This window comes from Stegastes partitus, unplaced genomic scaffold, assembly GCF_000690725.1.
Source record: "Stegastes partitus isolate 25-593 unplaced genomic scaffold, Stegastes_partitus-1.0.2 Scaffold19, whole genome shotgun sequence".
In the NCBI taxonomy this organism is placed as follows: domain Eukaryota; kingdom Metazoa; phylum Chordata; class Actinopteri; family Pomacentridae; genus Stegastes; species Stegastes partitus.
Genome location: NW_007577750.1, coordinates 1,472,520 through 1,488,971, shown reverse-complemented (window position 1 = coordinate 1,488,971; position 16,452 = coordinate 1,472,520). Strand labels below are relative to the sequence as shown.

Sequence of the window (16,452 nt, the reverse complement as noted above, 5' to 3'; positions counted from 1 at the left end):
GCAGCTTATCATTGTTTTTTGCTACATTATTTCATCTTGTTTACATAAAGACTATAATAAACAAAAGTGTTTATCTAAATGAAAGCCATCACCTATATTTTCTATTTTCTTAATCTTTTTCCGTTATGAAAATTCATACAACACATTGAATATATCACAACAATAGGACTGAGCTTTTCTTGATCAATCCTTTAGCCAACAAGTGGGGATAACTACAACAAAAGCTTTTTATAGGTGGTACTCCTAAACTACTTACTTTGTCAGACCAAATGTCAATAAAGCAAAAAGCATTCATTTAACAATAAACAATAATTTCTATAGTAAACGTCTACTGGTTTGCTTTCCTGCCATCTAAATTCACCTCAGCAGAAAAAAACCCACTACACAGGCGAACATATAACATACTGTGTATGCAGCCTAGCATGTGAGAGGTTTGTTGGTCGCAGTGGGTGACTTTTGTGTTATTACCCAGCTATCCCTAAGGAAGGGAGGGGCCAATAAGCAGTGTGTTTATGTCTGTCTGTCTCCAAGCCAATCAGCCAGAATCATGAAGAGAGGAAAGAGGGTGTGACTTGGCAGAACCGTGGTTATTATGAAATAGCTGGTGTATATTTCAATTCAACATGGCCTTGCCAAGGTCACCACATGCCTGCCTCCCTGCCTGGATTATTGGAGACATGGTGCTACTGGACAAAAGCAGCTGCTCCACAAAGACACACCCAGCAATTATTTTCAGTGGCAGCATACCATCTGATGACCCATGCAGAGGGTAAAGCTACACATGACTGTAACACTTCATGACTGAGGGCGAGCAACTTTCACAGCAAACGGTCGCAACAATACAGACGCCTACCACAAAGAGAAATAGAAACAGCTGCTTCAGATGTACATGTACCAGCAGAGCAGTGGATGTGTCTGAGCCTGATTTCTGTGGGTCTTCTCTCATTCCAAGACTAGCTGCATTGCTCAAGGCCACAAACACACATGTAAATAAGGCAAGAAGGAAGCATGGCAGCTCATGCTTCCAGAGCCTAAAGACTTTCCAGGAAAATATTTTTCCAGTCACAAATACAGGGCTGATGAACTTTCGCTAACATCTGTGAACACTTAGAGCTAATGTACCCTCCACCCATCTTTGATACACTCTCATGTTCTCCAAAGCATTTGCCATTTAGACACATTCCTTCTGCTAAGACTTTAACAGCAGGGACCACAGAAGCAGTCCAAACATGTTTTTTCAGAAGCAGAACAGAGAAAGTGCTAAGCTAGCTCTTCCAGGCTATGTTTACACGACTGGGAAGCAGGAAGGCAGCTATTACCCTGATGCACCCACAGAGGACTGCTACTAAATATACAAGGGCAAAATCTCCAAAACAATATTCATCAGCAGTAGCAGAGAACTGTTCAGGTTACCTTTGATATGGATCAGACTCCATGCAGCTTAAATCTAAATGAACACTGTGCAACAACCATGCATTTATTATTATATGCAACAATTAGAGCAAGTATGTGCACTAGCTACAATGAGAAATTATTACCCAGCAACTACTACGTGTACAAATGGGTGATTTTAATTTCACTAAATATTGTGGGAAAATGACACATAGCTACATATCAAGTATGTTCCACATCTCTGCAAAGGATGTGATGTAATTTTGCTTTCATAAGATTTTATTTGGTTAATTACAGTGAGGATTTTGGGAAAGATATCAAAGATGAAACATCAAAATGATAAGGACAGCCTGACTAAACATGACTGTGTTAAATGCATGCCTACAATTATTCATCGTGTGAGCAGAGATAAAAAATAAAAGTAACGTAGATTACCAAATTGCAAAAATTACAATTTCATAGTACATTGTGCATGCTCCCGAAGTATTCATCCAGTCTTTCGATTGAATGTCTATTTAGGGAACTCTGCTAGGGCTTTTATGTGTCTCAGTAAAATGATATTACTCAGCTTAAAGACAGGTTTGAAACCTTACTCTCCTTACTGCTTGAAACTTGACTAACAAGATAAGAGAAATGGAGAATGAAAAAGGAAAGCGGGCTAGCTAGGGTTTGTCACCCCATGAATAGACTGCCTACCTGAGCCAGGGGAAGGAGACCACATCAAACATAAATGTTAGGTTATAATAGAGGTAGATTTTAATATGCCAGGCAGACAATACTACAGTGCGAGTGAACGCCAAAACAAAGAGACTGTCTGCTTCAGTTAGCCAGCAGATGCCACGACAAGAAGAACCTCTCTAACCAGTCTGACCAGGTATGTTTGACCGTAGCACGTTAAGAGTAAAACAATGCTCTGTTTAGGGACTCATAAAAGTTGCATAAACAGGAAGTTAAGAGAGAAGAGCCAGGAAGTGGCCAACAGGATGTTTTCTCTATGCTCTGTACTGAGCAAGAAGGCTAAATATACAGTATGAACCCAGCAAGGTTGACGATGCTCTGCCTGTCCTCTCTGTCTCAGTGGCACATTTGTTACATTTGCTTTAATCAGTTGCAGTCAGGGGGTATATCTTCTCTCTATTGGTTATAATCAGAGCCACTGGCAGTATGGAAATCTCTGTGTGTTAAAACCTGTCTAACAATCTCTGCACACGACTGCCTCCCTTCAAAACCCACCATAAATACTGAGCTGCACAACTGACTAAAGGGCAACTACATTTGTTTGGCCAGCAGGTTTTAGCCTTCCACATTTTCTAAATAGGCATTTTCGCTACACTAAAAAATTCTTTCTGAAACTGAATTTTAGAATGGAAAGTATGATGATATGATTCATTTTCAATTTCTTTTTACACCAGGTTGCAGGCAGAGTGTCCAAAAACAAAGAAAAGCAGCACACGCTTTAGCATAAGGAACAGCACACTTGTGCCAGCTGGCTGACCAACAGATTAATTTAACAATTCCAATGCCACAAAATATGTCAACACCAAAGCTGCTTCTTTGACTGCAGTTAAATAGAGTATAACTAATTAGAGAACGCATGGGTCAACTTAATAATGTAAAAAGGCTTGTGTATGTCTCACTCCTTATAAAATGAAAGTTGTTACCCAACAAAAATACGAGGATGAGGAAGAAAATATGTAGATGTTTTGCTATTTTGATAATGTTTCAAAGATTAGGTGGAGATTGAACTCTTCACTAAAACAAAGCTGAAAACACTAGTTGTTGTCACACGTGAACAACATTTTCTGAATTATGGTGCGGTCGTAACCTTAATCTGGCAAGAAGGCTGAATTCTGCTGCTGTGGATAGTAGTAACAAGGAAGAAACAGGGGAAGAAGAGTGGAAGGAGGATGACCACAGGAATGAGGTTTGCTGCTGTCTAGCACTTCTCAGGAGGTGGTCAAGGAGAGCTTGGAAGGGATGAGTGCTGAAGGGCTAAGAGCTTTATTAACTTCAATTTTAATGAACTGCTGTGTGCTGTCCACAGGTGTACAGTGAATACATATTCCTGTCCCTGAACAAGCTCACTTACAGACTCCTGTAATATATTTAAACCCTAAACATGCGCATGCTAATTAGAGGCTGAGATGACAGCAAGCATACAAGCTACATCGGCATTTGTCTCGGTAGAATTGAACATTTAACATCAATCCAAGCTTAAGCTAGATTAGTTCAGATTAATTTAGTCTTAAATAGCGACAAAAAAGTGCACAAACTAGGCCTGAGTGATAAAACAAGAGCAATAGGTATCATCAATATACATTTCAACAGAAATAAGAAAACTGTTCGATACAGTGTTTGGTAGTTTCACTTATATACAAATTGAGAAGCCAGTTTGGTAGCACAAACTTCAAGTGTGCACCATCTCCATCAACTGCCTGGTATATCCCTTGATAATGGAGCATGGCTACGAATTGTTTAGTTGCACGTTCAGCATGCAATACAACAGAAGAAGAGCGAAAAATGAGTGCACATGGAGAAGAAATTGTGGTAAAAAGGGAGAGATCAGTTTGCCAGTATGGCATTTTAAAAAAAAAAAAGTCTGATTGAGACCAGGACACCGCTGCTCGGAAACTCTGCAAAAAAAACTATATAAACCAAGAGTGGGAATACAACAAACTTATTGTATTACATTTATTGCCTCCACACTTTGAAGAAAAAAAACAACATACCACCAGTCACAACCTACATCTCAAGAAACAACCTGCAGGAAGTTTACAACGAAAGCACTCAGCAACAATACTGTATGAAAACACATTCAAATGGGAAAAGGACATAACCCACACACTAGCATAATGCATTGCTAAGGATATGCCACTCACTATGGTTGAGAAGTCTGTCTTCAGAAAGTTTCTGAGCAAGGTTGACCATCTGCTATGTTGTCCTGGGCTGGAAGCACTAGGACACACTGAACTTTATTCCAAGTGTGGAGAATTCATAAAAACAATTAGCTGTCTGCTAGTTTGCCACAAGCTCTGACATTTGGTCGAGTCATACATGGACCTAGTATATTAGCTTGATTAATAATTTTATCTGTATGTATTCTTAATTACATGTTTGTCACTTAGTTGTGGTAATTTTCTCTGCTGTTAACATTTAAAGTAATCAGCATTTGTGTGCTTTTCATTACATTTTTAAAATTCTAAATGAAACAGTTAAATTGAGTCTTTTTTCCCTCCTGTTCATTATTTAAATTATGCCATTATGATTATGTATACTGAAATGAAATAGCTGATCCTGATATAATTTTCAGCTATATTGCTAAGCCCTAACATGAGTAAATAGGCTAATGTGTGAAAATATAAAGCAAGGCGGTTACATTTAAAATACCCCTTTTCTCCTGGCCTTTATTTAAAACAGGTTATTTGAGAACTATTGATTAATCATTAATTATACTGACTGATATAACAGGTTGATATCATGATATACTTTTCAGCTATATTGTCCAGGTCTAGGACAAAGGATCCGTCAATATTTTTCAAAATTCTACTAATTTGGAGCCTCATATCTTGGTACATGCTAACAGAACCTGCAGTCAGAGGTTATCTCCATCAGTTTAAGCTGCAGAACAGTGGATCATTGGTAGAGGGATGGAGTGGAGTGGGCGGTGGGGGTTGTGACGTTTCAGAGGTGTAAAATTTTGCAGAAGGGCTAGACATTGACTCAGCAGGGTCAAAACTTAAAAGTCAAAGCATCAAAGTCCGACTATAAAACACAAATGCAAAAACAACTCAATTTACTTATGAAGGGTATGCAGACACAAAAATCAAGACCAAAAACACACACAGGCAAACACACATCACTGACCCTGATTTAACTATTAGTGTAGCCACTGACACAAAATAGCTTTGCCTCTATGATGCAATACAACCTAATAACTTTGGAGTGCTAAGATCCCAGGTGACTGCAACTTGGAAATTGTGTGATGCCATGATCCAGGTAATCCTGCAGGTTTCTACATTTTGCAACTATTAGAAATTGATAAGATACAGTTGAGTGCAGAATAAGTTGCAAAGAGGCAAAGTTGAGTCAGGGACTGGAAGACAATGCAGCCCAGTAACATCAGGCTATTAGCATAGTAATAGGCTGTCCTGCCATTGTTCCTGAGAGGAGAGTTCACACCTCCCCTTACTGTGGGGGTGGAGTTGACCTCTCTATGGAAGAAACTAGCAGCCCAAGAAAGCCAACAGGCAAAATATATGAAACTGGCTGACAACACTAAATTAGTAATACACAACAAGCGAATATTATTCTAGACAAAATGGTAATAATGTTATAACACAAATGTATGCATGTGGAAGGCATGCACAAAAAGACACAATTTTAATCAAGATTGCCAACCAAAGGAGTAATGAGGAAACACTTCTCAAACAAACATTCCACTTATTCATAATTCCCTTGAGATACAACGTAAAACAGACACAACCTCACGTCTACAAAAAAATGTCCAATCTTACTAAACCTAACCCCAAAGAATAACAGTCATCTGTTGCAAAAGATTTTTCGCTTTTGTCTCTCTCCTGTCTGGAACGGAAAGCCATTTGAAAGTGTAATCACTGAATATAAACCAATGCTGTGACTCAGCCAGTGCAGATGATGAAGGCTGTTACCAAAGCCTCTGAGTTGAACTAATAAAAACAAACTAAATCTTGAACACTTAAAGCCAAAAGTCAAACAAGTATGAGCAGTAGTCCTTCTCTCCCCGATTAAAGAAAATACAAAGCCAGAGCCTTACCAAACCCAGACCTGGTCAGGCCTGTACACTATCCAAATCCCTACTCAATTGCATCATGGTTTTGTGTGGTCTTCCTCCTCTTATAGACTGCAATTGAAGGTAAAAAAACAAAAACAAAAAAAAACCCTCTAGTGTCTGCCACAAACACACAACTAACTCAAAGCTAGAGCTGCGAGCACTTTCACTTCATAAAGCCCAACCCCCTTCACACACACAGATAACTAGTTCTTGTCAGCCTGAGAGGAAGTGATGTAATAAACCCCATTCCTCTTTCATTTCTACTTCAAAGTCACATGACAGTGGAGATGTCAAAACGTTCAAGTAAATACATTTCAATACTCTTACCTGAGTCAGAATCTTTCTGGTCTCCATTAGCTCCAGCAGTGAACGGCAGCTTCCTTTTAGGGGCCTTTTCTTTCATCTCTTTAACCCCATCATTGCGATCCAATTTAGGAGTTTTGTTTGACAACACTTTATCCTGTGGAACAGACAAATTAAAACATGAAGACTGTGATAAGCAACGTGGTTTAGAGGTGAAAGACGTTTTCATAAGAATACAGCAGCAACACTGATTTAAATGTCTACTTTTTTATTAGGAGAATGTATGATAAGCTAAAACAAAATATAGTCCAACAGAGACAGACATTTATGAACTATCTGTGCATCTTGCAGCCTCTCCTCCTGCATTCAGTGTCATCCACAGCCCTGACTCTTTTAGTCATTATGGGCTTTTCAAAGTGAAACTTTTCCATGCAGTTTCTTGGTAGATTCCTGGTTTCCAGGCCACAGCAAAGGAGCCAGGCGCAGAAGGAGGCTAAGCTGACGCCGGCTCGGCTCTGTGGTCTGCAGCTGCTGGAAACAATCACAAGCCCAAGCGTATCTGCTATCAACAGATGTAAATACTTAAATATTTGTCCAACTTGTTTCTTTGTTGCATTGGGACCCGGTTGTGGTAGTGACTTAATATCCTGATTCCTGACTAAAAGCCTTTCAGTTAGAACTGAAATGAAGATGTCCTAAGAGTTGCATGTAATGGTTTCTTGTTGGGTTGTAATTCATAATCATTTAACTATTAATAAATCAGTATCTTTTCTATTATTATTTTTGTTTAAAAAAAACCAAAAAACCAAAAAACAAAAAAACCTAAACACACCAAGAATTCAATTTAAGCTGCTCAACAAGATACTTGTTTATTTCTTGATAAATTTGGTTGACTAAGGAGTAAGTAAACCACGGTGCACAACAAACAAACAAAAACAACCTTGCAGATAGACATCAGATGTTTAAGTGAATAACAGCACATTACCCTTACTGAACAATGCAAACACAGCCACATTAAGGACAAAAACACATACAGAAAACAATTTAGAAAACTACATAATTACATTGGAAACTGTCAAAAGAAAGCTTTAATAATTACTGTAGTCATATTTTCTAAAACAAAAGATTTTCACATCAAATGTGTTGAAACTTAAGTAATATTTATGGACATATTTTTACTACCTGTGTAGTTTGCAGCTGGATTTATAAAGATTCAGTAAAGGATTTTTTTGAGAAAGATAAGAACTGACTCAGTCTTGGCAGGTACTAGGACTAGGACTACATCTGATCCATCTGTATTAAAAAAAAACAACCACATGTTACAGTTGCAAATGATTAAGTTGTCACACAACAAACCAGGACTTGCTAGCAATAATGTAATTTCTAAATGAGTGTAAATACACATACACAAAAATTGTTGGTACCCCACAGTTAATGAAAGAAAAACCCACAACGGTCACAGAAATAACCTGAATCTGACAAAAGTAACCATAAATAAAAATTCTATGAAAATTAACCAATGAAAATCAGACATTGCTTTTGAACCATGGTTCAACAGAATTATTCTAAAAAATAAACTCATGAAACAGGCCTGGACAAAAATGATGGTACCCCTAGAAAAGACTGAAAATAATGTGACCGCAGGGATATGTTCAATCAAGGTGTGTCCTCTCATTAACATCACAGGTGTCTACAAACTTGTAATCAGTCAGTGGGCCTATTTATAGGGTTACAAGTAGTCACTGTGCTGTTTGGTGACATGGTGTGTACCACACTAAACATGGACCAGAGGAAGCGAAGGAGAGAGTTGTCTCAGGGGATTAGAAAGAAAATTATAGACAAGCACGTTGAAGGTAAAGGCTATAAGACCATCTCCAAGCAGCTTGATGTTCCTGTGACAACAGTTGCACATATTATTCAGAAATTTAAGATCCATGGGACTCTAGCCAACCTCCCTGGACGTGGTCACAGGAAGAAAATTGATAACAAATGGAAGAGACAGATAATACAAATGGTAACAAAAGAGCCCAGAACAACCTCTAAAGACATTCAAGGTGAACTCCAAGGTCAAGGTACATCAGTGTCAGATCGCACCATCAGTCGGTGTTTGAGCCAAAGTGGACTTCATGGGAGACAACCAAGCAGGACACCATTGTTGAAAACAAATCATAAAAAAGCCACACTGGAATTTGCCAAACTGCATGTTGACAAGCCACAAAGCTTCTGGGAGAATGTCCTATGGACAGACGAGACAAAACTGGAACTTTTTGGCAAGGCACATCAGCTCCATGTTCACAGACGCAAAAATGAAGCATATCAAGAAAAGAACACTGTCCCTACTGTGAAACATGGAAGAGGCTCTGTTATGTTCTGGGGCTGCTTTGCTGCATCTGGCACAGGGTGTCTTGAATCTGTGCAGACTACAATGAAATCTCAAGACTATCAAGGTATTCTAGAGAGAAATGTGCTGCCCAGTGTCAGAAAGCTTGGTCTCAGTCACAGGTCATGGGTCTAGCAACAGGATAATGACCCAAAACACAGCTAAAAACACCCAAGAATGGCGAAGAGGAAAACATTGGCCTATTCTGAAGTGGCCTTCAATGAGCCCTGATCTAAATCCTATTGAACATCTGTGGAAGGAGCTGAAACATGCCGTCTGGAGAAGGCACCCTTCAAACCTGAGACAACTGGAGCAGTCTGCTCATGAGGAGTGGGCCAAAATACCTGCTGGGAGGTGCAGAAGTCTCATTGACAGCTACAGAAATTGTTTGATTGCAGTGATTGCCTCAAAGGTTGTGCAACAAAATATTAAGTCAAGGGTACCATCATTTTTGTCCAGGCCTATTTCATGAGTTTATTTTTTTTAAATAATTCTGTTAAACCACAGTTCAAAAGCAATGTCTGATTTTCATTGCTTAATTTTCATAGAATTTTTATGCATTACTACCGACCATTGTGGGTTTTTCTTTCATTAACCGAGGGGTACCAACAATTTTGTCCACGTGTGTAGAAAAACATGTATGGTACAAACTGAAGCCGATTAGCATAGTGTCAGTTCACTTCACAACAGCAATACCAGCTCCCCATAGGAGCAACACTTAAAGGGTCTTAATCACCACAACAGAAAGCGGCTTTCTATGTTTCCCTGCATCACGGAAACTGGACTTATTTTATGCACTTTTTGTTAACTGCAATATTGTGTTGTACCAAGACACAGAACTGGTGGGAGCAACTAAAGTAAATAAGAGTCTAGTATAAGAATGTCATCACCAATTATTGTCTGTTTTTTAAATCTATTATGACTAGAGGGCAATATATTATTTAAAAATAGTGTTGTGCCTTTTATAATTACATTATCTGTCATGTAGAGGTCTGGTCCATATTGTGAAAACGAAATGCATTCCCCCTGAAATTCAGTTATCGATACTGCAATATTTCAGGCCATGACAGTGCATGCACAATTCAGCTGACACTATCTGTGGTAAACTCTTCAGGAAATAAACATTACAGGAGGAAGCGCCCAGTGGAAAAAGGAATATCCACAAGTGATGGATTCAATCCCTCATGAATCCTTGTTGTATTGCTATATCTGTACTTCCAAAGGAAATGGTCACAAAAATATGTAACTATACAAACACTGTATATTTTGGTATGGGCCATGATATTTTTAGCCAAAGTACAAAAGGTTTAAGGTCTCATAATGGGGATGCAAGAGGGTGTCAGATGTAATATGCACACACTCACTTAATTTCTCAGTCATACCTTCTGTCCCCTTCTCATTTATCGCTATCCTCAGGGCAGGTTTGCTATTCTGTGTCAAGTCTCTGAATTCCTCCCCTTGCCCTGCCCCAGTCATAAGACTATGATGTCATGGTACAGTACAGACAAAACAGTGTCAGATACAGTGAGCTGATCTCTCTCTCTCTCTCTGTCTCTCTCTCTCTCCAGACAAAGGGTTCATGTGCAAAAGCTACAGCACATCCAAGCATTTTTTCCCCTTTAAGAGAATAAAAATGATAAAAACATATAGTAAGAGCAGAACTAAACTGCACTGGAGTGAAATGGTTAACTGACCAAAGCGTATCTCTACAGTTAGACTGATCTGTTTTTATTTTTATTTTTTGCTGAATTAAATGTAAAGAAAGCTTTGACAGCTTGAGACTTTCCTTAGATCTGCCTTCATAAGACACCCTGTTTGGTGGTCTTCTAGCAAAGCCTGCTCTTTTTATCTCACTCCGTTTTCCACCCACCCCTGTGCGCTTCATTCCCTCCTCCCTCCATGCCAGAGTCTGATGCAATCCTTTGCAGAGGGCTGTAAATCCATGCCTGCATAAGCCTGTACCTCTCCTCTCCTCGCCTCATGGTGCTGCTGCTGGTAGCTTAACGGTTGGTACACACTGTGACATCATCAAGGTGCGCCAAACACTTAGTTCCACTGCAAACAATGCAACTCTGCCCGTGTGAAATTATGGGGATGCTTCCTTCACAGCTTGCAGTTCAAGAGCACGTATGTCTTAACTGACCAGTAAGGTTATATTTTTCAAAGTGTGTTTCTGAAAAGTGACTGAGAAAGGCATCCTTCATTTGCCTAAATTTCAAGGACACAAACATTGTTATAAGCATCTAACAATCCATTATGCGATTGTCCACCTTAGTATAACAATGTGGTGACGCTGAACATGTGAAATAACCATAATTTATTTACCAAGAACTTGAGTTAAGGTGTTTATCAGTACTGGCAATTATGTCACACAAGGAAAAGTGATGAAAAATCTCATCAAAGTATATACAAAGTGCAGAGGAACAAAAAACAAATAATTCACATTTGGAATAACAACCCTTTTATTTAACCATCTGTCCTAGGTATATTTGCACACAGCTTTTCAGGATGTTTGGCGGATATGTTGTTCAAAGCATCTTAGCAAACTTGCAACACAGTTTCTGTGGAGTCAAGTTGTCCTATTGTTTTCTGTCTCTATATGGAAATCTAGAACAACTTTGTTCAACTACAAATTTCTACTTCATTGACAAATGATATTAGATGCTGGGGAACTTTCACAATGTTGTCTTCTACACAGAACGATTAGAGAGCAGCATGAACAACAGAGCAGCATCACTGAAACTAGTAACTATTCCAGCATCATGCTGAAGGACACTACTGCCCCATTCAGACTGACACAGTGAATGAAAGCTGTGTACTAGACAACCCATGTCAGCCAACTATCCTTCACAAGTCTCCTCTGAACAAGGGCTGTACCTAAGTCCAGTAATGTCTGACTTTGGATATCCTGACACTGCAATCAGCAATGAAAAAAAAAAACGTAATGCAGACATTTAAATAGGAAAATGGAAAAATTGAAAATCTTGCACATGTGGACAATCAAGGATGTGCATTGACAGAGTGCAAAACTGAAATTGAACTTGAACTACTCTGGTAATTACTGAATGTAATTAAGTGTGTTTCTCAGTTTCATCAGTGACACATCCAGACTGTGGGCTGTCTGATGGTGGCATTAAAAGAGGGAAAATAATTTCTGCTGTAGGGCATCTACCCAGGCCTTATAGTTGAAGGATGCTCATCAAACAATGTTCCCTTTTTTTTTGGCTTATGTTCCTTTACTGTCTCTGAGGCCTTGTTAGGTCTTATAATTTATGATCACATACAGTGATTTAGTGCTAGGTGTCAAGGACAAATAGCATTTGAAAATTGATTTATATGTTGTATACAAATACTGATTATTGGGCACTGTGTTTATTTTTAGGTTTTTCTGCCTTACCTTTTTCCCACCCTGCTTTTCCACCATGTCGGTGTTGAGTGGGAAGTGGTCCAGCTGGGGGGTTTTAGAACCCCCACCTTTGGGCATCGTTCAGCTCTCCCCACGCCAAGCTTCATTCACGCTGCCATTGCATCGTCATCAACCGTCTGGAACAAATAGAAAGATATAAAGAAATGGCGGGGGAGGTTAGCACCTGGCTACAACGTTTCATTGAAAACACATTTACACACGGCCAGACAATGCAGCCATTAGCGGTACATCAAGCACTCTACTTTCAACCATTACACCCCTGCTCTAGAGGAAGAGCATTTAAGAGGGAGGAGAGCTCCAGCTGTGGCAGGCAGGCAAAAGGCTTATCTGTTCTTCAGGCAGAACTCAAAGAGGAAGCAAGATATGCCCAGATACTTTAAAACATGTTTGGAAATCACTGTTAGTTTGAAAGGAAAAGAACGTATGTTTACTCAAAACAGAGGCACTCTACTATATCAGCTATACTACAACTAAAGCTTTAATATATTTTAATGTATGAATGGCAGCAAGACAGACTATGTCAGATACTGTCTAACCTTAATGTTGTGGGACATTAAGCAAGCTCAGAACAGCTGAGGAATGTCTTTTAAACATGACTGGCACATCTCAACAAAAAACCAAACAGCCACTTACTGCCATAGTTGGCCAACCCTTGTATTTGTGGGCCTTACCCAGTAATCCCTTCCATAGTCACTGAAGAAGACACACCAAACCAACAAACAACAACTCCACCTGGTATGAATGATAGTTCTATAGGTTCATGATACAACCAGAGAATTCTGTACAGTTTGGTGTACACTGTGTTCTCGGTGTCTACTTTGTCCTCTGTGCAAGTACATAACAATATATGCATTACTATCCACTGCCTTGCTTCTTGTTCTTCTGCTTCACAGGGCCATGAATTAATCATACATGCCATCCCTCAATTATCTCCTCCATAATGCACTTTCTCTTCTGAGTATGATCATCCCTGTGACTGACTGAGTGAGTGAACAGATGAGACCATGGCTACATTATTGTTATTTTTTTTTCTACTCCGAGACACTGGCACTCCTATCTTCCCTGGCGCCACTTCCATCTCCCTTCCCCTCCCCACACCCTCCTTCCCTTCCCTTCCCTTCCCTCTGCAGTTATCCTATTCAAAGACTGCTATTTATATCCCTCCAGTCAAGTCAGTCAAGTAAAGACAGCCAGCCAACCAGATAGGCGCACAACTACGGTGGACATACTGCCCCCCTTTACTGCTGTGTGGAAAGAGAGACCACAGGCCCCTTCCTCTCTCTTATGGTACGTTGTTACTCCCTCTTTGCTACTGGGAGGCACTCAGTGCACCCTCCCCCAAACTCCCACCACTCACCACACCAAACAAAGTGACAGGAAGGTCGACTACCCCGAGAAATAAACAAACCTTGCAACAACACACAGAGACACACCTCAAACTGGGTCAGCTGGGCTTCTAGAACAATAATCTCTGCACTATTTTGGGACTACTATGATGGACGGTTATAGTACCACAGCGTTTCGCTGATATGCGAAACACAGGAAAATGATGTTTGCAGGCTAGCAGTCATACAAAGGCACACATGTAAAGGAAACCCTGTTCAAAACCATAGGCATCATTTCCTTTGTAATTTCAACTAGGGCCCAACTGATATGGATTCTGATATTTGGCCAAAAAAAAATTCTGATAACTGATTAATCGGTCGATTAATTAAAAAAAAAAAAATGAATAAAAGCTTCTTTTTTGGTCCCTTAATGCTTACAACAACAAAGATATGAAGCACAGGCAGAACTACAGAGCCCGTCTGGTGACATCAATAAGAAATAAAAATAACTCGTTCCCATGCATGAGTAAATCGTGGCCACGAGTTATTAATGCGTGGGAACGACATAGTTAAGTCGTGGCCGCGAGTTACTAATGCGTGGGAACAACATAGTTAAGTTGTGACCTCGCATTACTAATATGAAGAAACAAGAGAAGTTGTGGAGCAAATTTCACAGTGCGGTCATACCAGCTGTCGATTAAGGATAACGGCCGTACTTGCATGAAACATGGAGCATTTTGATTTCATTTCATTTTATTTGAACCTTGGAATGAACTACACCGATATCCTGCGATCTCTTGCGATGAAACACCGTGTGATAATTATGTCGTTCCCACGCATTAATATCTCGTGGCCATGACTTAACTATGTCGTTTCCACGCATTAATAACTCGTGGTCACGATTTACTAATGCGTGGGAACGAGTTTTTTAAATTTCTTATCAATGTCACCAAACGGGCTCCATACAGAACAATTTACTGTTTAACAATACTTTGTCCTTTAGTATTTGTTTAACATCACAACAGAGAAGAATTTTCAAGTACAAAAACATGCAACAAAGCATTAAACATAATATGCATCAGTAAAAAAAAAAAAAAGTTTTCCAAACGAATATGTATGTAATGTGGGATATTTTATTTTAAATTTGCATTGTGCATTTTTCTTTCTATGGAGCATGCATGAATATAGCTACCAATTGTACTGGTAAATTTATCTTTAGATTTAGGCCATAGTTGTATGCTGTATATAAGCAACATAATGAGTAAAGTTACTGGCAAAACATTTATGCAGCCCTCTGATATTCTGTATTCTCAAAGAATGTTGTCTTCAAAGTTGATGAGAATAAGTTAATAAAAATGTAAGGATAAAAAGTTTAAAAAGTTGTTTTCTGTAGTTCTCTGAAAAACCAGTAGCAGTAGCAAAAACTGAGCTTTTTGTGGTGTTGCTGAAGTGTTTTTAACACGCTTTTGCCATAGAGAATATTTGTCTTTAACATGATTTTGTAATTGCACAAAATGAATGTACGAAAGCGACTGTGATACTTAACAGCATTTACTGTTCTATGAGAAATTAAGAGTATATCTGCGATTAATCGGCAAAACTTCGGCCGATGATGAGTTTTGAAAAGGGCTATAATCGGCAGATATAATTCCATCCCAATCAAAAGATACATAATATCTGCAGTGTGTGTCTCTGTGTGTGTTTCATTCAGGGAAGTGTTGTTGTCACTAAATAATTGATTCCTTCTGTATGTTCATTTGTACACATGATCGCGTTTTGAGTGCTATGAGAACAGTAAAGAATGCAATGCTTCTCTGCAATAGAAAAGAATGTCACTTTGTGATGAAGTCAAGCAACACTATCATTTTGTTGCTCAACAAAAACAAAAGAAATAAACAAAAAACAACCCATGATTTATTCTTTCAATTACCAATGCTGCAGATATGTTTGCCACATTTTATTGCTTTGAATGACAATGGTGCTTTTGAGCAACTAACATAACCCTTTAATAAAAAATACTCTCAGCATATTTTGCATGATACAAATGTCACTTTTGGGTGCTATGCAGGTGTACTTTCACACAAACACATTTTCATCAAGAACAAATGGCAAGCTGCACCAACAATGCCCAAGAAAATAATGTTTAATGTCTACAAAATGTATTACCAGCCTTTATATAGTAATGTATAATGAAAACCAAATGTTGCTAACTTGGCAACCACTGTAAAAACTACTGCCAAGCATGTGCTGGCAAGGTTGAATTTATATATACATATCCAGCAACATGAGTGATGTATCATAAGCTTGCATATAGTGGCTACGAGGAAAGGTGGTGGTCAACATGCTAGCCTAGCAAACAAAAGCACTTCCAGACTGTCCATTTTGTTTTTTTGGTGAAAAGGAACGTTGTGTACTAGCTATGTAACTACATCCATAAAAATATAAATTTGAGAGAAATCCACTTTAGTTAAAAAATGTCATCGCAGAAATAAGATTTAAGTTAGGAGCAATCTATGGACTGTTGTCTTCTGGATACTGCATCTCTTAATCTTGTCTTCTCTACATCTGTTCAATAAATTCTGTGACACCAGAGCAGCACTGTTGACTTTTAATGTTTTATGTATGACATCAACCAAGTTAGACGTGGCTATGGAGATGATAACTGCAGAAAAGAGTAGTGAGAGGTGAGTCAGAGAAGCAATCTCTTTCAAATGAAAGACCGGACTTGCAAGTACAACTCTCCATCCCTTCGGTTTCCCTTGAAAAAACACACACACACACACACACACACACACACACACACACACACACACAC

The 16,452-nt window shown here is 39.0% G+C and overlaps 1 protein-coding gene across 4 annotated transcripts in view; it reads right to left on the bottom strand.

Moving 5' to 3' along the window:
• The window catches only part of ankrd11 (ankyrin repeat domain 11), a 129,590-nt gene that overhangs the window by 15,899 nt on the left and 97,239 nt on the right, over positions 1–16,452 (bottom strand). For 3 of the 4 annotated variants that reach the window (XM_008292956.1, XM_008292973.1, XM_008292964.1), the window contains exons 3-4: positions 12,283–12,428; positions 6,530–6,662 (exon numbers count right to left, since the gene is read on the bottom strand). In XM_008292956.1, coding sequence (XP_008291178.1) covers positions 6,530–6,662; positions 12,283–12,369 — 220 coding nt within the window. In that variant the 5' untranslated portion in view covers positions 12,370–12,428. Of the gene's footprint in view, positions 1–6,184; positions 6,257–6,529; positions 6,663–12,282; positions 12,429–16,452 lie in introns of those variants that run through there. The other variant, XM_008292979.1, reaches the window with a different exon arrangement.